General features: G+C 54.8%; 7 protein-coding genes across 7 annotated transcripts; 4 read left to right on the forward strand and 3 right to left on the reverse strand.

Moving 5' to 3' along the window:
* Window positions 1–698: 698 nt before the first annotated feature.
* Window positions 699–4,925, forward strand: UHO2_00742 (uncharacterized protein; the record flags this gene model as incomplete). The annotated part of the gene is made up of 4 exons (XM_041557362.1): window positions 699–1,585; window positions 1,754–2,290; window positions 2,393–3,743; window positions 3,834–4,925. The coding sequence occupies 4 exons, from the start codon at window positions 699–701 to the stop codon at window positions 4,923–4,925; spliced, it is 3,867 nt and encodes a 1,288-aa protein (XP_041413296.1).
* A 2,067-nt stretch (window positions 4,926–6,992) lies between these two features.
* UHO2_00743 (putative thiamine biosynthesis protein nmt1) lies at window positions 6,993–8,516 on the forward strand (the record flags this gene model as incomplete). Its single annotated transcript, XM_041557363.1, has 6 exons — window positions 6,993–7,073; window positions 7,169–7,231; window positions 7,319–7,548; window positions 7,628–7,751; window positions 7,846–8,164; window positions 8,248–8,516. 6 exons carry the CDS (start codon window positions 6,993–6,995, stop codon window positions 8,514–8,516), a joined length of 1,086 nt encoding a protein of 361 aa, XP_041413297.1.
* Window positions 8,517–8,733: 217 nt separating this feature from the next.
* UHO2_00744 (putative COP9 signalosome complex subunit 2) lies at window positions 8,734–10,182 on the reverse strand (the record flags this gene model as incomplete). Its single annotated transcript, XM_041557364.1, has 1 exon — window positions 8,734–10,182. One exon carries the CDS (start codon window positions 10,180–10,182, stop codon window positions 8,734–8,736), a length of 1,449 nt encoding a protein of 482 aa, XP_041413298.1.
* Window positions 10,183–10,833: 651 nt separating this feature from the next.
* On the forward strand, window positions 10,834–13,377 carry UHO2_00745 (related to bacterial glycerol-3-phosphate acyltransferases; the record flags this gene model as incomplete). The annotated part of the gene is made up of 1 exon (XM_041557365.1): window positions 10,834–13,377. The coding sequence occupies one exon, from the start codon at window positions 10,834–10,836 to the stop codon at window positions 13,375–13,377; it is 2,544 nt and encodes an 847-aa protein (XP_041413299.1).
* A 436-nt stretch (window positions 13,378–13,813) lies between these two features.
* On the reverse strand, window positions 13,814–18,085 carry UHO2_00746 (uncharacterized protein; the record flags this gene model as incomplete). Its single annotated transcript, XM_041557366.1, has 5 exons — window positions 13,814–14,864; window positions 14,987–16,800; window positions 16,895–17,266; window positions 17,351–17,896; window positions 18,014–18,085. The coding sequence occupies 5 exons, from the start codon at window positions 18,083–18,085 to the stop codon at window positions 13,814–13,816; spliced, it is 3,855 nt and encodes a 1,284-aa protein (XP_041413300.1).
* A 475-nt stretch (window positions 18,086–18,560) lies between these two features.
* On the forward strand, window positions 18,561–20,075 carry UHO2_00747 (putative aspartyl aminopeptidase; the record flags this gene model as incomplete). Its single annotated transcript, XM_041557367.1, has 1 exon — window positions 18,561–20,075. One exon carries the CDS (start codon window positions 18,561–18,563, stop codon window positions 20,073–20,075), a length of 1,515 nt encoding a protein of 504 aa, XP_041413301.1.
* A 173-nt stretch (window positions 20,076–20,248) lies between these two features.
* UHO2_00748 (related to KAP114 - Member of the karyopherin-beta family, nuclear import) lies at window positions 20,249–23,609 on the reverse strand (the record flags this gene model as incomplete). The annotated part of the gene is made up of 2 exons (XM_041557368.1): window positions 20,249–20,371; window positions 20,472–23,609. The coding sequence occupies 2 exons, from the start codon at window positions 23,607–23,609 to the stop codon at window positions 20,249–20,251; spliced, it is 3,261 nt and encodes a 1,086-aa protein (XP_041413302.1).
* Between the last annotated feature and the right edge of the window lie 357 nt (window positions 23,610–23,966).

The following is a 23,966-nucleotide window of genomic DNA, read 5'->3' on the forward strand; positions in this document are numbered from 1 at the left end:
AAGGTCAAGAAAGTCTGATGCGATTGCGATGTTGAAGACTGGCAAAGACGGCGGCGCAGAAAACGGCAGGCAGGATGACGCTTTTCTATTCGGAGAATTTAATGCATCACGTGATCAGTCATGAAGGCCTGCGTGTCTCGGCTGGACTCAACAATCGAATTCTTCCGCTTCTCCGCTCCGCTCTTCACAACATCATTTCGCTTCTCCGCTCCTCTCTTCACTACCTTCATCTCCACCAAAGCCAGGCGTACTATTAGCAGCCTGGTTCGTTGTTATTTGCCCTCCCTGTACACCCTCCCTTTCCGCTCGTTTCTGCACTCAACTGGCCCCTGTTGCAGCGGGCCGGGAGCCTCCTTGTCAAGCTTCGGGGGCCTCACAGGTCTTTGCCTGCAATCCACTTAGTTTGTTCGTGTTATGTATATACAATTTCGGTTTTGTTTCGTGCGATTAAGTCCAGGCGGGATATCAGTTGAAGTAGACAAAGCCGCACAAAGCGTGGAGACCGCGGAGGTAGTGTTTACGGCCGAGTAAAAGGCTTGCACAAAGGGAGCTCAGCAGTGCAAGCGTGCGTGTGTTGCGAGCGTGTGTGAGTGGCGAAGACTTGGAAATCCTTGACTCGCGTTTGTATTTAGAACCATCATCATCAACGAAAACTCTTCAACTATCTTCAACTGATTAAGAGTCTGAAGCTTGGTGCAATGCCACCATCGACAAGAGCTGGACAGATGGGAAGAGATGATGATCAAGCGACTGCAGGAAATGGACGAGAGGAAGGATGGCTCACGCAGGTAGTCAGAATCCTCCAGTTAGCAAACCCAGCACTAACGGCAGAGGAAGCAATAGTATGGGCCATGGGTCTGGTCAACATTAGCAACCAAGCTCCACGCGGGGAGACCGAAAAGATCCCCAAGGACGTATCAAGCTCCATTGCTCACATCAAGAAGCTCAGCGATAGCAATTGGCACACCTGGGAACCCACCTTTATCGACTGCCTCCAGAGAGTGCACAATGCGAAGGAAATCCTGTACAGTACCATTGTACCCGGGAGCAAGGAATACGATGAAGACCTAGACAAGGCACTCGTGGGCCTCATCCACGCCTGCTGCAATAACAGCCTGGATAGCTGCATCGACACCTACACCATCAGAGGGGCAGATGAAGAAGTTCAACTTGGCAGCACACTCTATGCCAAACTCAAGAAGGCACTAACACTAAATGACACTGTAAAGCGAGCAGGACTGCAGGATCGTATCCACACAGTGCGCTTGCACAATCGAGACGTTGTCAGGCTAGGCAAGGAACTCAATTCAATCTGGAACGATGCGGCACGCCTCAGAAAGCGTTTCGATGAGGACCTCAAGAAATCAACTCTCTATCACTGCATGGCTCAAGATTGGTTCTATGCCAACACCGTCAATGCACTGAATATGGCCAGACCAGACTGTAAGTATGACAAAGCCTACCACGTGCTCGCCAAGAAACAGCAGGATGGTGAGATCACTGGCCGTATTAGAGGAGCAGCAAGGGTCGCCACAAGTGCGGAACAGGGGAGCGCCAACCAGGCAGAGCAAGGACCCAGGGGCAGGTGCGATCCTCGCAATCCCTTGGCCCCTCCAAAGTGCTACGCTTGTGGAGGACCAAATCACATTGCTCGAAATTGCACAAATGCACCAGGCACAAGTGAACCTGTTGCCCATATGACACAAGAGGTGAATCACTAGGAACTCGGGTGCACCTTCCTAGTGGTTGACAGGGGCGAGCGATCAGCATGCGACACCTGGATCATCGATTCAGGTGCAACCCATCATATGGTAAATGATGAGAGAATGCTGCTCACCTCGATGAACAAGGTTGGCCAAATCAGTATGGCAGGGGACGAAAAGCTTCAGGTGAAGGCTATAGGAGATGCCTCCCTTTGGGTTGGTGAGGCCACCATCCAACTATTGGATGTGCTTTATGTACCGAAACTGAATGCTAATTTATTGTCTGTACAAGGCTTGATCGAGAATGGTGCACGAGTAATCTTTGACGAATTTGGAACTACCATAAAGCAGAACAATGGTACCCAAGTACAATTCAAAAGGGACAGAAGACAGGGTCACTTCAAAGTGCGAGGACAAGCACTGGCTTTGGAGCTGGAGGAAACACGAGATGATGTCCCAGAGGACAACGAGAACACAGAAAGACTAGACAACATCCCAGCAGACAACCAGAACACAGGAAAACTAGATAATGCCCCAGAGGGCAATAAGGACACAAAGCATCGAGACAGCTACCTATGGCATGAGAGGTTTGGACACCCAGGATGAGACAAAACGAGACAAATCTGGGCTCATTACCTAGGTACTGATGAGGAAATGGAACATGAGTCGAAGTGCTGTAACACGTGCAGCCAAGGAAAACAGACTCGAGCATGGATGGGCCAATCAGAGTCGGCAAGAATGGGAGCACCATTAGAGCTGGTACACGTAGACCTGATGACAGATTTCAAAGGACACGCCAACTACCACTATGCACTAGTTGCTGTGGACAACTTCTCCTCTCTAATCTATGTGGAACCACTCTGCACCAAGAGTGCTGCACTCACAGCACTGAGGAGGTGGATAGCCAGGATGGAACGGGCAACGGACAGGAAACTTAAAACACTCCGCAGTGACAATGGAGGAGAATGGTGCAGCTTAGAAGCTGAAGACTGGCAAACTCGGGAGGGTTTCAAGTGGCAAAAGAGTGTCCCGGGGATCAGCATCCAAAATGGACGGGTGGAGAGAGCAATCAGATTGGTCCAAGAAAAGATGTGCTCGATGCTGATTGGTCATGCTTGCCCCAGAGAGTTGTGGCTGTATGCAATCACAGCAGCAGCACACATTATGAACCTTACCCTGTCAGCCACCAAGACCATCCCCCACAAGGTCTTTTATGGAACCACCACACACAAGCTGGCCCAGCAGCTGCAAGTCTTTGGATGCTTGGCATGGGTTCATGTTCAACCGAAGGACCAGCAAGGCAAGTACAGGGCTAGAGCAAAGCCAGCCATCATGATTGGGTATGATGACGAACACAAAGCATGGAAGTTTTGCAACCCGGACCAGCCTGCGTCAATTCAATGGAGCAACTCAGCAACGTTCCATGAGGACAAAGGATGGAGTGATCGCCAACAAGAGGCAGTCAGGCCCATGGTGACCGTGGAGGTCGAGGAGGAGGGTGTCACGCCAGCCATAGTAGAGGAGGAGACCAGATCAGAGACCGCAGTGGAGGATCTCCTACCAGCCGTAGACAGCACAGTGGGTGCCGCCAACACAGCAATACTGAACCTGGACCCAACGCTTGGGGAAGCAATGAATGGTGAGGACGCCCAGCTCTGGAAGGAGGCAATACGAAAGGAGCTAGAAGGACTTGAGGCAATGGGGACTTGGGAGGTGGTGCACCAACCACCAGGAGTACCACTTGTGGACTCTAAGGTTGTGCTTCGGCTGAAGCTTGATGCTGATGGTGTACCTGTTAAGCACAAAGCGCGACTGGTTGCAAGGGGCTTCACACAGAGAGAAGGGATCGACTACCAAGAAACCTTCTCTCCAGTAGCACCTCTCGGAGCAATCAGAGCCATCTTAGCACTGGCAGTGCAGAACAACTGGGAAGTGCAAGCTCTGGACATCACTATGGCTTACTTGAACTCCACATTAAAGGAAGCAATCTACATGAAGCCACCGGAAGGATCAGGAGTAGCACCCAGCAAGGTGTACAAGGTAGTTAAGGGCCTATATGGCCTAAAGCAGTCTGGGCAAGAATGGAATCAGGAGTTCAACAGGTCTTTGTGATGCATGGGATTCTTCCAGGTAGAGTGTGCTCCCTGCATCTACACCAAGGGACAGGGTGAAGATATGGCCATTGTGGTGATCTATGTCGATGACACATTAGTCATAGCACCACGGCTGGAAACAGTCCTAAAGGTTAAGAAGCAGATTGGTCAGAGATGGAAGATGGAAGATAGTGGTGAGGTCTCTCACTTCCTGGGCATCAAAATCAGTCAAAACCGTGCAATGTGCACCATGATGATTAGTCAGTCAGGGTACATTGACCAAGTGCTGGCAAAGCACCTGGACAAATGTACAAAGCCGACCATGGTTCCAATGCAGAGCATACTGGAGGGAACCCTTGTCACAAGTGCAGCACAACAGAGGGAGTATCCGGTGATTGTTGGCAAGCTGCTCTGGGTTGCCAACAGCACCCGGCCCGACCTTAGCCTTACTGTGGGTGTTCTTGCTAGACACATGTGTGAACCATCACAGGAGCATTATCAGGCAGCACAAAGGGTCCTATGCTATCTCGAAAGCACAAGGCAGGTTGGATTGGTTTATAGGGCAAGTGAGTCACAAGAGCCACTGGTCGCACACAGTGATGCAAACTGGGCAAGCGATGCCACCATACAGAGAAGGAGCACATCGGGGTCAGTGGCGTTAGTGTATGGGAATCCAGTAGCCTGGAAGTCAGCGACACAAAGATGTGTGTCATTGTCTGCTGTCGAGGCAGAGTTCATTGCAGCCACGGAAGCAACACGTGAGGTGCTCTTCCTCAAGCAGCTGCTACGCTCAATTGGCATTGCCACAGGCACACCGACAGTCTACTCGGACAACACTGGTTGCATACAGGTTAGTAAGGACCCAGCACAGCACTGGAAGCTTAAGCACATCGACACCAAGTATCACTTCATCCGTAACAACGTCCAAGAGGGAAGGGTGCAGATCAAGTACGTAGACACCACAAGAAACTTGGCAGACATACTCACAAAGCCCATTGGGAGACAGGCAATGCAGCAAGCAAGATCTGGGCTACACCTGCAAATACCGGCAGTGGTGTACGAAACGGGGTCCCCAAGCTATGCGACAGTATTGAAGAACGGAGGTCACACCTTGAAAACAACAGCATAATGAACAGGGTACATATACTGTTGAGGGGGGGAGTTGAAGTAGACAAAGCCACACAAAGCATGGAGACCACGGAGGTAGTGTTTACGGCCAAGTAAAAGGCTTGCACAAAGGGAGCTCAGCAGTGCAAGCGTGTGTGTGTTGCAAGCATGCGCGAGTGGCGAAGACTTGGAAATCCTTGACTCGCGTTTGTATTTAGAACCATCATCATCAACGAAAACTCTTCAACTATCTTCAACTATATCGAGGAGAATTTAGAGCGCTCAGCCAAAAAATAAATAAAATGGCCGTTGTGAATGACGTCAAGCAACATGACTGCATTTGAGCACACTGGGTCATGTGCTTGCTCCGCTTGCTCCGCTTGCTCCGCTTGCTCCGCTTGCTCCGCTTCCTGTGATTCTACAATTCTTTGCTCGTCTTTGGTCGAGAACGACACCTTTTGCCGGCGGGGCTCCTCTGAATTGGTTCACCTCGGGCACCCGTCCGAAGCGAGCGCCGACAGTGAACCCTGGAATTAGGATGCCTTGGTCATCCCAACCCGGTCGTGGCGCTCTCTCAAGTTGTGCATTGACTCCCTGCTGATGTCGACATTGTAGGTTCGGACTTGAGCGACAAGAGCCTTTGAGCAAGTGGCTTACTATCAGGAACGCTTCTTTCCCATCTAGACCGTAAGCAGCTGTGACGATGCCTTCGGCAGCAGAGCCTGTCACATTGCGGTTCGAATGAATCTTGCCCACACTTGGCCTTTCGGCTTGCTATTTGTCCCAGGAAGTCAATCCTGCTTAGATCAAAGCACCTTCTTCGAGCTGCCTCGAGATAGAGATGGTCACCAGCCTCAGACAACAAGCTGAAATGCGACGTGTGAAGAGTGAGCTTGATTGATGGCGTTAAATCTTGAGCCAAATTATCGGAAGACCATCCGAAAGCATAGTTTGAGGCTGCTTTCAAGCGCTTGAGGACACTGTCAATTGGCTCTTGCTTTGGTCATCCCAGGCCAGCGTGCGCTCGTAGGCTGAGCTTCTTAGGATGACATTGCAGTCGTGATAGGTTTCAAACCCATTCAGGAGATACAGGCAGCGGGTCAGATCATATCAACGGAGAGCATCGCAAGATCCATCGGGCCGACCAGCAATACACGACTACAACAATCGTCCTTTGTCCAGTCAGGCGCACTTCACTTCGGCCTTCAGACGAGTGATTGTGCAGTGCTTAACTCGCAAGAAGCGCATCACATGCTATCGCGACATACACTCTCAACCACCGCCGAAGACAATGCAAGTGTTGAGGCCAACTCAAAACGAATGGTTGCAAACCAACGCAATCCAAGGGCGACCGACTCTTTTCCGAAATCTCCTGATCCCACTAAAGCCTGATCTATGCACGATAACGTGCGCTCGACACCTGTCAGCGAGGCGGATGTTTCCAGCATCTCTTCCTTTTCTTCTTCTGCTGCACCTCATTTGCAATCTGCTCAGCTATCTCATGGCTCGTGCATCACCACCAGGGACTTGGAAAAGTGTCAAGTGGTAATCTGCTGCCACACTATCCATCTGCGACAAGAAGATGCTTCTAGAAGCATCCTCCCATGACAACCGAACATCGACACTTGCCGAACAGGCTCTCTGCATTTGCAATGCGACTCGAGCACTAACTTCTGAGGACATGAAGCCTTGACCAGACCGGTCCTCGCACGGAGCAACTTCAGCTTCGTACTCAGAGTCTTATGACCCCCCCTTGCACGTGCAGAATCGAGCGTCGAGCTCATAAATTAACCTCAACGTGCCATCGCACCCCACCCAAGAACCATAGAGTGCGGACAAGAGCGTGGGATGAGGCGACGGGAAGCAAGCCGGCACGGAGTACCGTGGGGGTAAAATCGAGAATGCCTCGTCCTCTCACTCTGTGCTGAAGGGCTGGTGGTACTCTGAACGAATGCTCTCGCATGCGTGCCAGTCCAAGGAGAACTCGAACGACATGCATATATAAAAGCAGCGTGTCAAGTGCTTCCATCCTCACGTCTTCACACCTTATCCCACGCTCAGTCAAGCTACACGATCATAGCGGTCAACAATGCCTAGCGACAAGATTGTCTTTTTGACTAACTGGCAAGCCGTGCCTTACCATCTTCCTGTCTATCGCGCCCAGTCTCAGGTGAGCATTGCAGCCAGCCAATTCTAACTCGACCAATTCTAGCTCGAGCTTGCACGCGTAACGATGAACCTGACTTTCATCCTCGTTTTTCCTAGGGCTACTTTGCCGACGAGGGCATCAAAGTCGCCATTATCGAGCCCAACGACCCCAGCGATGTCGTAAGTACACATCACATCGTGTTTGGGACAACTTTGTCGGGATCGGTCTGGCTCACACTGCTGCTTCATACATTCTATTCCGCAAAGACTGAAATCATCGGCACTGGCAAAGCCGACATGGGTCTGAAGGCCATGATCCACACTCTTGCTGCCAAGGGTATGCGTGGCTACCCCGTCACCTCCATTGGAACGCTTATGGACGAGCCTGCTACAGGCATCATTTATCTCGAGGGTAGCGGTATTACCACCGACTTCCAGAGTCTTCGTGGCAAGCGCATCGGCTACGTCGGCGAATTTGGCAAGATCCAGATCGACGAGTGAGTGCTGATTTCTCGCAATCGAAACTATGATCCCATTTTGGAAGAACAGCCAACTGACTACATTTGGATCGCACAGACTTACCAGCCACTTCGGCATGAAGCCAGAAGATTACACCGCTGTGCGAGTTGGCATGAACGCAACCGAAGCCATCATTGATGGCCGCGTCGACGCCGCCATCGGCCTCGAGAACGTGCAGATGGTAAGCATAAATCACCAAGCCCACACTGCTTCCTATAATTAAAGGTCTGACCCTTACCATGCTTACTTCTTACGTCCGCGCTCATGTTTCCCAGGTCGAGCTCGAAGCCTGGTGCGAGCAACAGGGTCGACCCAAGACCGATGTCAAGATGCTCCGCATCGATGAGCTTGCCGAGCTCGGATGCTGCTGCTTCTGCTCCATCCTCTACATCGCCAACGACAGCTTTGTCAAGCAGAACCCCGACAAAGTACGAGCCTTCATGCGCTCGGTCAAGCGTGCCGCCGACGACCTCTTCGCCCAGCCTCAGCAGGCTTGGGAAGACTTCAAGCGCTTCAAAAAGAGCATGCAGAGTCCTATCTATGCTCGCATCTTTGAGCGCTCCTTCGCCTACATGTCGCGCGACTGTGCCAATGGTAGGTCACCTCATTCCTCTCCTTCCGCTTCCGAATTAGTAGGTTGAAATTGTCGCTCACCCTTCTGCTTCGGTTCACAACAGTGCCCCGCGACTGGACGAAGGTAACCAACTACTGCAAGCGTCTCGGCATCATCGACTCCACTTTCGAGCCCAACATGACCAATAGCTTCCTCAGTTGGGACGTTGATGCTCAGGACAATGTCGATCCTGATGGTAAGCAGAAGGAGATTGCTGAGTACCAGGTCAAAGAGGCGCACAAGCTGCTTGCCTCTGCCACCCCTCGTGCTCTGCCTAGCTTCGGATGCAAGCATGCATGCGCCAACCCCAAGGCTGTCCAGGCTTCGGCCTAACTCTCTTCCAATAGTCTCTGCGCGGGTCACTGTCATTTGTGTCCTTCAGATCAAAGCAGCTAGTCAGTCGATCAATCAAACCATGGTCAGTCTCATCACAAGACAGCAGAGCATTTGAGCCTCAATTCGACGTGTGATCGACAGGAGATGATTTGCAAGGATAATGATAGAAATACATGAATGCGATGGGCGACGGACAAGAGCAAAGGACAACAACTCATCTGATGGAAGGGCCGAGCCCAGCCGGCATACCTCCCAGACCAAGTCCCATGCGGAGGAAGGAGCCGCCAACAATGTTGCCCGATCCACTAGCTGCGCCTGATACATGTTTGCTGTGAACCGAAGCGCCGATGCGATCCAGCTCCGAGTTCCACTTATTGAGCGCCTGGTAGCGTGGCTTACCCGAGCTGTTTGCACTGCGATCAAGTTCGACGTACTGCCCCACCTGATCAATCCGTGCCTTGATACTCTCGTCCAAGATGAGCGACATGAGCAAATCTTCGACTTGGTCGACGCCGATGTTGAGCTGTTGTGCTAAGTAGCCAAGCTGGATGCGAGAGTAAGGCTTGATTGTATCGATGAGATATTGCGTGCGCAGTCCTCGAAGTACGTCGTCAATGTAGGCTTTGATGAAAGAGTCTTCGAGGATGGTACGCTTGTTCTCGCGTAGGATTTTCTCGGCTTCATGGACCTCTCGGCGTTGGTAGGCTGCCACGAGATTGGTCATAGCCACTATTTCGGGGTCGTTCTTATATGGCTTGGTCTCTTGCGAGTCGAAAGGATTGATATCGCTTCCCATGAGCATGTGTGCCAGAACGAGGTACTTGAGCACTTGAATTCGCTGCGTACTTCCGGCCTCGTCGTAGTTGAGGAAAGCTTGGAAGAAGTCGACCTGTGCAGCTGCCCAGTTCTTTTCCGACATGTGCATCTTGCCACCACACTCACGGATGACGCCCATGATACGAGGATGTGGGATGGCACTCTTGACTTGCAGGGTGGAGTTGTAGACCTCCTTCAGCTTCTTGAAGTTGCCGACTTCTCCATACATTTGAATTTCGAGTGCAAAGATCTCGAGCAGGATGGTGCCCTTGGACTGGTCATCCGTGCCATCTTGACTTGTGCAATATGCCCGCAACTCCTTCAGTGATTTCGCCAATCGATTCCACTCTTTGCGAGCAAGCCAGAGTCGTGCTAGCTTGAGATCCGTCTTGACTGAGAGTCGCTCGTTCTTGGCGTGATCGAGCGCTGACTTGGTGACGTCGTAAAAGGACTGCATCGTCGAAAGGCCCACATCTGTAGCATTCGAGACGTAATCGAGGATGTTGTTGATGGACTTTTCCGAGTAGTTGCGCGTGACCGCGTTCTTGGTGTACGAGAGCAGCTCTGTATACGTTTCGAGCGCTTCTGCGTGACGTCCGCGGTGGAAGTAGATCTTGGTCTGCTGTTTCAACGCCTTGAAACTCCAATCGCCTTTCTCTTTCTCGGCTTCTACCACCGCCTTGAGCTCTCGTATCGCGCCGTCCGGATCTGTCTCCTTGATGCTTTTTGCATTGAAGTAGAGGTTCTCGATGTCGGCATCGGCATCATCGACTTCGTCGTCCTCCTCGTATTCGAAGTCGTAATCCTCGTCGGCCGCATCGTCCATGATGAATTCTTCGTCAGACATGTTTGCTGGGCTGGTGCGGAGACTTGCTGCCGCTTTGGCACAAGGTTGGATCTGCGGCGCTGCTGGTATTGCTTGCTAACGATACGAAGCTATCTTTGCGAAAGTGTATACGTTTGCAAAGTCGCTGATGGTGAGCTGAAACCAAGATTGCACGAGAAAGCTGAGATGTCAAGAGTGTCAAAAGATGAAACTGCGCATTCAAAAAGAGCATGTGGAGTGTGACCCGTGCGCGAATTAACCTAGTTGTCAGCTACCACGATATAACATTTGAAATCACCGAATGCGTGAAAATTCAGTTCGCGAACCTTTTTCCCCGCGTCTCGAAGCCCCAAACTTTGTAAAAGCAGGCAGAAGCACTGACAAGCAAAGTGTGGAGAGACGAAGACGAGATTTTCGGGTTCGGATGAAACAACACACAGATAAGTTACACCTTCGAAAAGTGGCCATTTTCAAAGATTCGCAGAGTACGCTAAAGCTTCGCTTTCAGCCTCAGCCATCGACTCACACCATCTCTTGTTCATGCGCAACCAACCGCCGGAAGTGAGCGGATAGCGACTTTTCTATCCTATCGTGGTTGGCGCTCATATGCCCGTTCCGCACCGCCAACCTCCTTGCTCCTGCTGCCATTCGATACGAGCTCAATCGCCCACCATGGGAGCCCAACGAAAGAGCAACCATCAGACTCAGGAAAACGCCGCGGCGGCGTCCGGTCCGTCTCACAATGCTGAAGGCGACTCCACAGGCTCAAAATCAAAGCCGCCTTCTGAAGCTCGCCTTCCATCGTTCAAGCGCGAGAAGGGCGTTTTGACTCGACAGCTTTGCGACTTGGGCTCATCACGTCGTCAAGATCGACATCTTGCTGACAAGACGGACATCCTCACATCAGAAGAGCACAAACTCGGCGACCTCAACGTCGTTGCTGCGTACAAGGCACACTTTCGCGAGTCGCCGTTCGAGTTCCTGCAGCAATTCGTAGCCTATGGCCAGGGAACCGGTTGGCGTGGCTACTCCAACTACATCGGTGCACCCATCCTGTACACTGGCTGTTCGGAGGAAAGCATTCGAACCGTCATCAACAGCGAACAAGTGCAAGAACGCATTCGCAAGCTCGCTTCCAGTCGTGTCGACCACCTTCTACCCGAGCAACCGCCCCTTCTGCCGACGGGTCCCACAAAGACGCAAAAGAACCTCGCCATCTTCAAGGAGCGCAAGAAGCGACAGATCGAAAAACAGCTCAGAGATGAAGCGCTCGCCATCTTGCAAGTCAGTGTCGCCCGCGTCGACTCGCTCTCTTTCCTCAAGTTCTTCGCCGCGACGGTCAACAACATTTTGGCTCGAATGTACCATCAGGGTATTCACATCAGTGTTCCGCAGGTGCTCGAACTTCGCAGAGTGGCTGCTTACGCCGCTGAGCGCAAGCAGAGCATCCTCTTCCTGCCCTGCCACAAGTCACACATCGACTACCTCACCGTCTCGTGGCTCATGTTCCGCCTCGGTATTGCGTTGCCCCACATCATTGCAGGAGAGAATCTCGATCTGCCCGTTCTGGGCGATGTCCTTCGCAAAGGTGGTGCGTTCTTCATTCGTCGAACCTTCTCCGGCGACCAACTCTACCCCGCCGTGATCAAGGAATACGTCGAGACCCTGTTGGCGAGTGGAAAGAACCTCGAGTGCTTCATCGAAGGCACGCGCTCCCGAACAGGTAAACTTCTGCCACCCAAGCTTGGTATTCTCAAGTACGTGGTCGAAGCGCTTCTCAACGGTCGAACAGACGATGTCTGGATCTGTCCTGTCAGCTTACAATACGACTCCGTCATCGAGTCAGAGACGTACGTTTCGGAGCTTCTTGGCAAGCCAAAAGAAGCTGAATCGCTGCTTGGCTTGCTGTCGGGGAGCTCGTCACTGCTCCAGCTCAAGATGGGTCGTATCGACATCCGCTTCGACGCGCCATGGTCGCTGCAAGGCTTCATCAAGGAACAGAAGGAGCGCAGAGCTGCGCCAGGCTACAAGGATGAAAAGGTAGAGCTCGAACTAGTCAACAACGACGTTCACAAGGTGCTGCTCCTCAAAGCTCTCGGCTATCGCGTCCTTGCCGACATCAACAAGGTCTCCGTCGTCATGCCAGCAGCCCTTATTGGTACTGTGATCCTCGCTCTGCGAGGACGAGGCGTTTCGCGAAGTGAGCTCATCCGCAGGGTCGATTGGTTGCGTCTGGCCATCGTCAACAAAGGCTTTACTGTGGCCGACTTTGGTATCATGAACACGGGCGAAGTTGTCGATCGAGCTCTCAGCACTGTCATGAAGGGTCTCATCGCCGAGGAGAAAGACGTCATGGAACCCACTTTCGTTCCCGTCAAACGCTTCGAGCTCAGCTTCTACCGCAACCAGGTCATTCACATCTTTGTTTCCGAGTCGCTCGCTGCAGCAGCTCTCTATACCAAGGTCAAGCAAGGTGGAACAGCACCGATGCAGAGAATGACAAGGAAGGACCTTTTGAGCGAATGTCTCTTCATCTCATCCGTGTTGCGCAACGAGTTCGTCTTTGGTGTCGACTCGCTCGAGATCAACGTCGATCGCACTGTCGACGGCATGGTTGCGGACGGCATCTTGGAGAAGCACCCCGACATCGAGCGCGAACAAGGCGGCTCGATCGAGTTGAGTGCTCGAGAGCGAGAGAACGGTCGAGAAAACTACGATCCCTTCCTCTTCCTCATCTGGCCTTTCATCGAAGGCTACTGGCTCGCAGCTGTCTCGCTTCTTTCGCTCATCCCGCAAGGCGCCGAGATGAAGGGCTACCCACAAAACAAGCTTCCCTGGTTTGCGGCCAAGGATTTCGAGAAGCACACTCAGCTGCTGGGCAAGACCTTGTACGCGCAGGGCGAGCTCTCGTATCTCGAGTCAATCAATGCAGCGACACTATCGCAGGCCTTCACGCGTATGGAGGAGATGGGCATGATCTTGCGCAAGAAGTCGTCGCATCAGAAGCCCGTGCCAATCATGGCGCTTCATCCCAACTTTTGGCTATCACAGACTTCCAAGCTTACCGACTACATCGACCACCTCTCACAATTCCGACGAGAGGGCAAGGACCGCCGAGAGCAGAATGTGGGTCGCAAGGTGCGCAAGTACACCTCGATGTACGCTCCATCTGTCATCGAAGAGTCTGACGTCAAGCAGCGACAGGCGCAGTTGTAGGCGGCGGTCACATTCTTTCGAGGCCAGCTTTGCTTCATCTATGTTTTTGTTCATTATTCCCTAGATACCACTGCTTTGTCCGAAACCAAGATGATTTTCGTCGTAAAGTCTGTTGTCAGACCAAGTTGCGTGTAGGAAGCGGGATATCTGAGTAGGACGTGAGTTCAATCAGAGCATGTATTATAGCAACGGCCTCTTCAACATCTGCCATGAGCCCTATTTTTGGGAGGCTTTTCGATGCCGGTTTTTTATATCCCAGTCACACTTGGCTCAGTCAGATCGGGCATGGGCACGGCTGAGAGGAGAAACAGAGAACAGGTTGCGGGGGTCGAGACGCGGGCTCAAGCTCGGTGGCTCCCGGCCCGCCAAGCCGGTCATCGAGGCGCCAGCGCAGCTGAGAGCGGTCTCGATGGGGTCGGGAGCCAGAGGACCGGGTTCAGGCCAGGCCTGGATCTCTCCAGGCAGGGCTGCTGGGAACCAGGGGGCCGTTGCGGACAGAGAAGAGGGCCGAAGCGACCAGAGCATGGCGCTCCTGAGCCGACCTGTCGATGTAGCGGCGGGAGCAGTCAGAGCTCCACCGGCCGAGTGACTGGATGTCGGCGGTGGAGGTGCCATGCTGCGACGCCCAGGTGGCTGCACCACGACGGAAAGAGTGGCTGGCATACTGCGACGCCGGGAGGCCGCAAGCCTGGATGGCACGGCGGAGGACGGTGACGAAGGTAGACCGGGGGAGAGGGTCAAGGCCAGAAGGGCCAAGGCCGAAGAGCAGCGCTGAAGGGGGGCGACCCTGGGAGAGGGGCCGGAGACGAGCGACTGGGCACTCGACACCACCCACCTCTGGGGCAACGACACGCACACCCTGCCGGAAAGGGTCGGTCTTGGAGGCAGGGAGGGTGAGCACAACATGGGCAGATGCCCACTCAATGGAGGAGACTGTGAGGATGGTAGCACGGTCCACGCCGCGGTCCCAGACCAGCTCGCCTGAGCGGAGGAAGCAGGCAAAGGCGAGGGCAAAGGCTGCCTGAAGGACGAGGCGGTCTCGGGGGAAGAGGTCGGCCATCTTCCCCACGGCGAGGAGGACCTGGCGGAGGAGCGGCAAGGTGATGGGGAGCTTAGTGCCCAAGTGGCCCACACCGTGCAAGCGCTTATAGCCGCGCAAGGCACGCTCGAGGCGGCCGCAGGAGAAACCCGAGGTGTCGAGGCCAAGGTCCATGTGGTGGGATCGGAGGGCTCCCAGCCCGTGCTTGGCCGAGTGGAAAGGGCGACCAAGGCTGGAGAGGTGGGCGAGCCACTCCAGCAGGTGGAGGCTCGTGGCTGGGAAACAGGAAGTGCCGAACCCGAAGTGTTGGAGGCAGAAGGACTGGAAGGACGAGGGGGTGCCCCCGGCACGGCGGCGGGTGCTGGCGGCAAGGCCGTGCCACAGGAGGTTGGCAGCACGGGCGGAGACGCCAAGGCTGGAGGCGACGCCAGGCGGTGGACCTGCAGAGCTGGTGCGCATGCCGGGTGGGAGAATAGCGCATCGTGCGCGCGAGGGAACAGCTGCTGGATACGGAGGAAGTGACGGCGGGAAAGGAGGTCAGCCAGGACATTGTCAGTAGAAGAGACTCACTGTGGCCGGATGGTGAGGTCGTGCTTGAGGCAGAGGCCGAAGATTTCCCGCAGGAGACGTTGGGTGAGCGGGTCACGGGAACGTCCCGAGCGGAGGCCATGCTCGACATTCTCGTTGTCGACATGCACCACCACGAGGGTGGGACCCGACCAAAGAGGAAGGAAGCATCGTAGAGCTTCAAGGACAGCGAGAGCTTCCAGGAAGCGGATGTTCTTCCTGCGATGGCGACGAGGGACAATCTTGGCAAAGACAGCAGTGGGAGAGGTGTCGAGCCCAAGATAGCCGCCGTAACCCTTCGGGCAAGCATCGGTCCAGATGTGTGCTGCCGTGAGCGGCGAGGGGGAGAGGACGCTGGTGCCAGACCAACGCTCGAGGATGTTGCACCACCAGAGGAGCTCCAAGCGAGCCAGCCGGGTCAGGTGATGTTTGCCGGGGAGAGCACGGCGAGTGGTGTCATAGAGGCGGCGAAGGAAGGCTTTTCCGCATGGGAAGACCTGAGACACGAACTGTAGGAGGCCGGCAATCCATTGCATGTCGAGCAGGTCCACGGAATGGTGCTGCAGGAGGCTGTGGCATTGCGCCAAGATGTGGTGGCGTCGGTCGTCAGTGATGCCAACGGTCTGGGCAACTGTGTCAATTTCGATGCCCAGGACTTCGAGCCTGGTGGAGGTGCCAAAGGTCTTTTTGGGTGAGAGCCGAAGGCCCAGGGCATTCGCTGCCAGGGCGAGGATGTGTATGGGTAGGAGGGCATGGGTGGTGTGCGAAACTGGGACAGCGCCGAAGGTGTCGTCCAGGTAATGATTGACAGGCCAGTCAGCGGGGAGGCAAGCTGCGACGAGCCAGTGGAGGAACTCGGCGACCAGGTTGAAGAGCCATGGGGAGCTGCTGCCCCCGAAGGTCAGCGCGTTCTCGCGATAGCGGACGCCGTTGTAGCTGAAGCCGAGGAGGTGCGAATCACGCTCAGCTGTCACCACGTGCCGGAAAGCGTCCTCCAGGTCGCCTTTCCAGAGGAGGCAGCCCGGGTTCCGGCTGACAAAGGCCAGGAGGTCCTGCAGGCCTTCGTACCGGATCCGAATGAAGCCTGGGGAGATACCGGCATTGACGGAGGGAAGAGTGGCAGCCGTCGGGCGGCGGGGGTGAGACAGGTGGTGGATGGTGCGCAGCTTGGTTGAGCGGGGTTTGGGCACCACCCCAATAGGTGACTCAACAAGGTTGGTGCTGGCTGGTATGATGGAGAGGCGACCCTCGGCCAAGCGTGCAGCAATTTCCTTCTGAAGGTGACTGTGACCGACTGATGAGATGGGAAGATTGTCGCTGCGGCGGTCGGCATTGCGCAGCGGCCCGTCGTAACCAAGTAGGCAGCCGTGCTCAATCATGCCGAGGAGCTGGCGATGGTAGATGGGATCTGGGTAGAGATTGAGAAGGGTGGACCACGCAAAGGCACACTCTTGCATGGAGCTGTGCCTTGCGGGCTGCAAGGCTGGGTCAAAGACGGCATCAGCGAAGGAGGTGTTGGGGCGCAGTCCTGGGTTGTGTGACCACGCATTGAGAAGGAGAGAGAGGCACCGGTCAGCTGATGGGACATCGAGGGCTGACAGGACCGAGTTGAAGAGCCGTGCCAAGCCCTGCAGCGGAGGGGTTCTTGTCTTGCCTAAACCCACCGGTAAGGCGACAGGCCGTGCCGAGCCCTGCAGCGGAGGGGTTCCAAAGACGGGCGTACCCGCAGAGTCACCAAAGAGCTGGGCCAAGCCCTGCAGCAGAGGGGTGCTGAGATCGGGAGGTCCCGCAGGACCATCAATGTGCCGTGCCGAGCCCTGCAGCGGAGGGGGTCTTTTTGCAGGCTTTAGGTCAGGAGCCGTGTGGGAAAGGGGTGTGGGACTCACCAGGCCATCAAGCCCTGTTGGGCACCTTGGCATCGCCGCTTGGGCGGAGTCGTGGGCAGTCCTTGACGCTGTGGTGGCCGGCGCAACCACTACATTCGTGTTGCCGCCAGCACGCATCACCCTCGGGGCAGCCACCGCCATTGTACCGGAAGCACACCTCGAGGCCCTTCTGGCGCTTGGAGGGTGGCCCATTCGGCTGGGTGTCGGCTTGGCGATTGGTGCCGCCTGGTGTGGAGGACTTGGGGAGAGGGCGGAAGGAGGTGGCAGTGCTGAGGTGCTGGTTCCACGCGGCCTGGTCTTGCTGGGCCCACAAGGCTGCGGAGGCATGGCCAAAGCGTCGTCGGCAGGTGGCAAGGACATAGGAGGCAACCGACAACCACATGTGCATCCAGTCGGTCTGGATGACGTGAAGGAGGAAGGCTCCTAGGCCAGCACCGAGGTTGGGGTCGTTGGTGGCGCAGGCTCAGATGCAAGTGTAGACAGTCCAGGCCTCGGCGAAGCAGCGGACGTCGGGAATGAGCTTGGTGAAGTGGCGGGTGGAGGAGGTAGAATCCGTGGATGGGACAGACTTGATGAGGACGCCATTGACCAGGACAGCGTGCTCGTGCTCGTCATCGACTGGAAGCGAGTCAGGGTTGCGCAGTCTGCCCAGGTCCTGTGGTGGAAGAGTGTTGTCGATGACCTGCTGGACAACTTCCCGCGAGAGCCAGGAGAAAATGCGGTCCATGTCGGACTCACCTGGGAGGGGTGCACCGAGCGCAGACCCGGGAAGCGTGGCGGAGGCGAGCGTTTCAGCTACTGGCGGAGGGAGCTGAGGCTCGGGGTTGCGCGACGAGGTAAGGAGTTGCTGGAGGGAGGCGGCAATGTCGGAGAGGGCAGATGTCTGGTCGTCGAGCTGCTGCTGCAGGCCGCGAAATGCAGGAGAATCCTCGGTGAGGAAGGTCGTCGGGGGGAGAGGAGGTGTTGGGTTGGGAGCCGAGGCGGCCGTCGCGGCAGTGATGGGGGCAGAGGCTAGGGTAGCAGCTGCCTGCAAGACTTGTGCGAAGTGCCTTCAGTCCTTCCCCCTCGACCACTTCCTCGGGCGCCGCAACCGTGCCTGTTGCAATTGCGCTTCTTTCCGAGGTGTGCCTCCTACCAGTCTCACCTCGCCTCTCTCCCTCCCCTCCTCCCTCCCGCTTCCAGCCTCCACCCTCTCTCTTGCCGAGCCCGGCGCCATGCTTGACGAGGGACGAGGACGGGTGAACAAAAGCACCTGTGGTGAGGGGCACGAGGCAGCAGGTTGATGATGGAGGAGAGGAAGAAGGAGCTGAGCTGGCTGAGCAAGCTGACTCAGACACGCACGCAACAAAGTCACGTGCTGCACGTGCATTTCTTTTCCGGCAACCACAACGGCAGCTCGGACGGTGTTGTTTCCGGCTTTGAGAAGCTTTGGTCAATGCACATACACATACCTTTTTTGACCGCACGACATCCTTCGTCAAGCCGGCGGGAGACATCAGGCACTTGCCATCAGCTCTCCACGATCCCTTTCATCTCGCTCAGCATCTTCTCACGCATCGAGGCAAGCCTTTCGCCCTCGATCGACTTTAGTCAGCTTCATCAAACTGTCGGCGCACGTCCTGTTTAAGCTCGTCTCTGCTGCCTCTCTCCGGCTCAGCAAGGTTAGTATCGCTTCTCGTTCCTCCTCCACCATGAGCACTGCTGCTACCTCCACCGCTGGCTCGGCCAGTGCCGCCGCTGCCAATGACAAGAGCGGAAAGCACGATGACATGGCCGCTGCTCGTCGCTTCCTCGAATACGTCGATGCCAGCCCCACTCCCTTCCACGCTGTAGCCACCACCTCGGCCATGCTCGATGCAGCCGGATTCGAGCGAGTCAAGGAGAACGAGCTTTGGGACAACAAGGTCAAGCGAGGCGGCAAGTACTACTTCACTCGCAACCAGTCTGCTATTGTTGCTTTTGCTGTCGGTGCCAAGTACGAGCCTGGCAACGGTGTTCACATCGTCGGTGCCCACACTGACTCGCCCAACTTCCAGATCAAGCCTGTTTCGCGCAAGGCCAAGGAAGGGTACCTCCAGTGCGGTGTCGAAACCTACGGTGGCGGTATCTGGGCTTCGTGGTTTGACCGTGATCTTGGTGTTGCAGGTCGCGTCATTGTGTCTGACTCCAAGAAGCATGATGCCTTCACTGGTAAGCTTGTTCACATCAAGCGACCCATCCTCCGAATTCCCACCCTTGCTATTCACCTCAACCGCACGGTCAACGAAGCTTTCAAGTTCAACGTTGAGGACAACACCGTGCCCATTCTCGGTCTTGCAACTGAGCAGCTCAACAAGCGCGCTGATGAGGCTGCCAAGGTGACACCACAGGCAGTTGGATCTCCCGTCATGGCCGAGAAGCACCACCCTGTCCTTCTTGACTTGCTCGCTGCGGAGCTCGGCATCTCTGTCGAACAGATCCAGGACTTTGAGCTGAGCCTTTACGACACACAGCCTGCCTCGATCGGTGGCATCAACAACGAGTTCATCCACTCGCCAAGGCTCGACAATCAGATGTCCTGCTTCTGCGCTACAGAGGCTCTCATCGACTCGCTTTCATCCGCCGACTCGCTCAACGTTTCTTCGTCGATTCGTGCCATCGCTCTTTTCGACAATGAGGAGGTCGGATCCGTCTCTACACACGGTGCAGAGTCCAACATGCTCCCCAGTCTCATTCAGCGACTTGTGGCTCTTCCGGTCTCGTCCTCGTCGGTATCGACACCTGCTGCTTCCAACGTCTACGAGCAGGCCATCGCTCGCTCCTTCCTGCTCTCCTCGGACATGGCCCACGGATTCCACCCCAACTATCCTTCCTACTACGAGGAGAACCACCGACCCAAGATCAACCAGGGTCCCGTCATCAAGACCAACGTCAAGCAGAGGTATGCCACCACTGGTCCCACTGCTTTCCTCATTCGACGCATTGCTCAGCGTGCCCAGGTTCCGCTCCAGTCGTTCGTCGTTAAGAACGACATGCCCTGTGGCTCCACCATCGGTCCTATGTTAAGCAAGCTCGGCATCCGAACGCTCGACCTTGGCAACCCTCAGCTGTCCATGCACTCGATCCGCGAGACCTGTGGTACCAAAGACGTCGAGTACAAGATCCAGCTTTTCAAACACTTTTTCGACTCCTTTGAGCAGGTCGATGCTCAGCTCACCATCGATTGAGCGCTTCAAAGATGGATCCGTATGAAACACATCAGCAATCAAAGGAGAGCTTTATATCAAGAGATGAGACTTGTAGTAGTGGTAGCAGTGTGGCGTAATGGTCATCACACGTTTTAGTTGATGCTGCCATCGATGGTATTCATTGAAGATGCAATGACAAGTTCTTGCGAAAATCATGCGAGAATTGAGTTGAGCATCGATGCTTCCTCCTCATTCAAGTGTGGCGAGAGATGCGACTGGAACTCCGATCGTCCAGCAGCCCGTGCCAAGTGTTGCAGATACTGCGATAACCAGCTCTGTAGAAGGTAGACGACGTTGAAAGAGAGAATCGGAAGCAATGTTTTGAGTCAGTGAGTCTGTGCTTGGAATACGTTGCGCTTAGTGCAAGCAACTTACCTTGAGGTCCATGTTGTATACTGGATCCGACTTCAAGTCTTCATCGTCTTCGAGCCCGAAGTCATCGTCGTTCTGCAGAGCACCTAGACCGCCAGGGCCAAGCATATCTGACAGGAATGCAAAATCGTCCTTGCCCTGTGCGCGCGGATCGTATTCGTCATCCCATTCGCCATTCTCGTCGTCTGTCTCGGGCGTGCGTGCTCCGTCTTCCCTATTCCCACCAGCAACGCCGCCCCCAGCTCGAGAAGCTGAGCTCCATTCTTTGAGCAGCACCTTGACGATCTTGGCAAACATCGGAACACTGCTGTACTGGTGAGGCATCGTCTTTGCGCGCGAGCGTGTTCGAATGATGCCAGAGTTGTCTGGTAGAATGTCGCCTCGGACGTTAGTGGCCGTTAGGAAGGGTCGTCGGCTATCGAGAACCTTAGCCAGGGCGAGGGCACTGACGCGTTGCGCCCAGAAGCCTTGGAAGGTCTCGACGTTATCCACCCATTTTTTGCACAACACTTCGAGCCCGTTGCCGCTTTCTGCTGCGGCATTCTCTGCTGATGGTGCGACCTGAACGGTTTCGAGAAGATCCATAATTTGCTTGGCCTGCTCATGATTGTCGTGCAAAAGATATGCGACAGGAACGATGAGCGACTGCGAGAAAGTTGCTGTCTGCGCTGTAGCAAGACGCTGCACCATAGCATTGAGCAGTTGAGGCAGAACGTGCGCTATGCGGTCGCCAGCCTTCCTCAAGAGCGCAACGACGAGATCGCCAACTGCAAGGCCGCCGCTTTCAGAGTCATTCGTCGGCACCAGCAATTTGGCGATGATCTGAAGCATCAGATCGACTGCAGCTGATTGCGTCCTTGGATCTTTCCAGTCCACCAGCTCCTGAGTGCACTTTTTGACGAATACAGTCAAGCATTCAATCCCATTCTGTAGCACGTCGCGGTCCTCGCTAACGGAGAGAACCCTAAAGAGGTTTGGACACAGGAAGTTGACAGCCCCGCGGAGAGCTGCGGGGTTTGCGCCATCCAGCACACTCTTGGCGAGCTCCACAGCGGTCTCTGCAATCGCCGAAGGCTCTCCGTCTGTGGAAGTATCGGCTTGTTCTGGCAAGCTCAAGCCGATGGCAGCTGCCAAGAAAGGCAGACTTTGCTCAACAATGACCTGAGGTACTCCTGTTTGCTTTGACCCGGCTAACAACCCTAACAGGTCCGAGATGACGGAGAGCAGGACGATGTCTTTGGCGTTTGGTGCCCAGATTTGAAGAGCTGCTCTGACGATCTCGCCAATGATGGCCGGCTCGACCAGCCCTGTTGTTGTTGCTTCGCCACTCTCTGTCTCTTCAACAACAACCGCCTGAATAGTCTCGATGATGAGTATAAGCGTGTCCTCGGAGGCTTGTGTAAGCAAGGGCCCGAGCTTCTGCACGATGCGAGGTGCCAAAGGACCCACGATGCTGGAGGGCAAATGTCGGTAGAAGTTCTTGACGGTGCGCACCGCCGAGATCTTGACAGGAAGCGAGGCACTGTCGGACTCGATGGCATTGATTGCAGAGTCGAGGAACTGGACGGCAAGCTCAGAAGGAAGGGCAGTGGCAAACTGAGAGGCAAAGACAAAGCCACGACCTTGCAAGAAAGGGGGGGCATCGTTGCTAACATTGGGCAGAACGACGGTGGCAAAGATGCATTCAAGATCAAGAGCCTGCTTGGCTTCGGGCTGAGTCTCGGTGATCTCGCTTATGGCGTCAGCATTGCTTCCGACCGCAGTCAAGACTCCCTCATGAACCTTCCACCAGTCTTGATCGCCGTTGACTTTGTCATTGTTGGCCTGCTGAACGAGCTGATGGAATTGCTGACCAATGGAGCGGAGCGCAGGGATAGGGAAGTCTTCGATGAGCATGCCGAGCAAGTCGGCAGCAGCGATTCGCAAGCTGTATGCGAACGTCTCGTCATCTTCGTCGGCAATAAATGCATTGGCATCGGTGGCCCAGTTCTCCTCGTCCTCGACGGTCATGTCAATGTAGACAAGCAATAAGCTGATCAGCTGTCGAAGCAAGTCAGTCTCCTGGCCACGGCCACCTGTGCCTCCACTGATGAAGAGGTCGCGGCACCGGTCACCGCGCGAAGCTTCGTTGATGAAGTCGAAGATGTAGCATGCCAACGTTGGAATGTCGCAAGCAACATCGTCGTCGCCTTCTTCGGACGATGGTGCATCGAGTTCGGAAGAGTTGGAAAGGTATAACTGTCGGAAAGGCGGCAAGAGTGAGACGAGGTTTGCTATCGAGGACTGGATGAATGTGTGCAGGTGGGACTTGAATTGTGCACGGAACATGGCGGCGACTTTGAGCGCCTTGAAGATCTCGTTGCGGAGTGCAAGCGTACCCCATCCCTGTTGCAGGCCTGAGCCAAGTTGCTGTGCAGCATCCCGCTCAAGCAAAGACTGCATCAGGGTAAGCCAGCGGGGAAGCATAGTCTGAGATGCCTGCTTGACCACGTCCGGGTAAGTCTCCCTGACCATGAAGAGAGTTGTCAGGCATTGGCGAAAGACGAGAACGCATCTGGCTCGAATGTATGCATTGTGGCGCTCCTCTTGCACCAAGGCCTGTTCCAGAGCTGGCAAGATCTCCTTCGCGACCTGAATGAGCTGAATCTCGTCCATCTCGACACGGACAAACTCGGACAAGAGTGCCATGGCGCCGTGCAAACCGTTCGGCTCTCCTTGTTGCAGAAGCTGTTGGATGTAAGGGAGGAGATCTGGGTACTCGTCGGGGTAGTCAGGTCCTGCGATGGTGGAGATGGCATATGATGTAGCTAGTCGGATCTTGCGAACAGGATCCGACAGTCCGCTGAGCAAAGCTACTCGGACCTGCTGTTTGACTGACACGTCGACGGCAGCACCCAGGAAGCCGTCGAAGTAGGGTGACCATCGTGCTGTGATGTACTTGCGAAGAGCAATACCGGAGGATTGTCGTATATGGATGGGAGAAGACGGGTCCAGCAACACCTTGGTGAACCCTAGTCCGGCTTGACCTTGAGGGTCGTGTTCGGGGGAGCGGAAGGATTCTAGTTGGGATTCGGCTTGTGTCCTGATCGCAGCATCCGCAGACAGCGTTGCTTCAAGACATGCTGCCAGCTGTTGCTCCATCGTTGTTCCACCACTCGCTAATTGATATCAGGTCTAAGGGTAAGTACAGTGATGATAGCTTGCGAAGTGTTGTTGATCTTGGTCACAACTCGCCTCATAATTCTTCTCTTGCAGCTTCAGCACACGTTCGTTCTCAGTGAAACACTTTTTCCTCCGCTTCGCAAATAAGCGTGTCCGAGTTCCGACGTGATCCGCTTTAGTCAACGGTGAGTTATAGTTGAAGAGTGTGCATCAGAAATCGAGGATCACAGGTGTCGATTGAGTTGAAGTATATGCTAAATGTCAGAGGTCATGCACCTGAAACCTGAGATCGGTAGTTGTAACAATACTATTACTGATTCTGTCGAGTTAAGTGAC

Source organism: Ustilago hordei (assembly GCF_900519145.1).
Source record: "Ustilago hordei strain Uho2 genome assembly, contig: UHO2_contig_01, whole genome shotgun sequence".
NCBI lineage: Eukaryota > Fungi > Basidiomycota > Ustilaginomycetes > Ustilaginales > Ustilaginaceae > Ustilago > Ustilago hordei.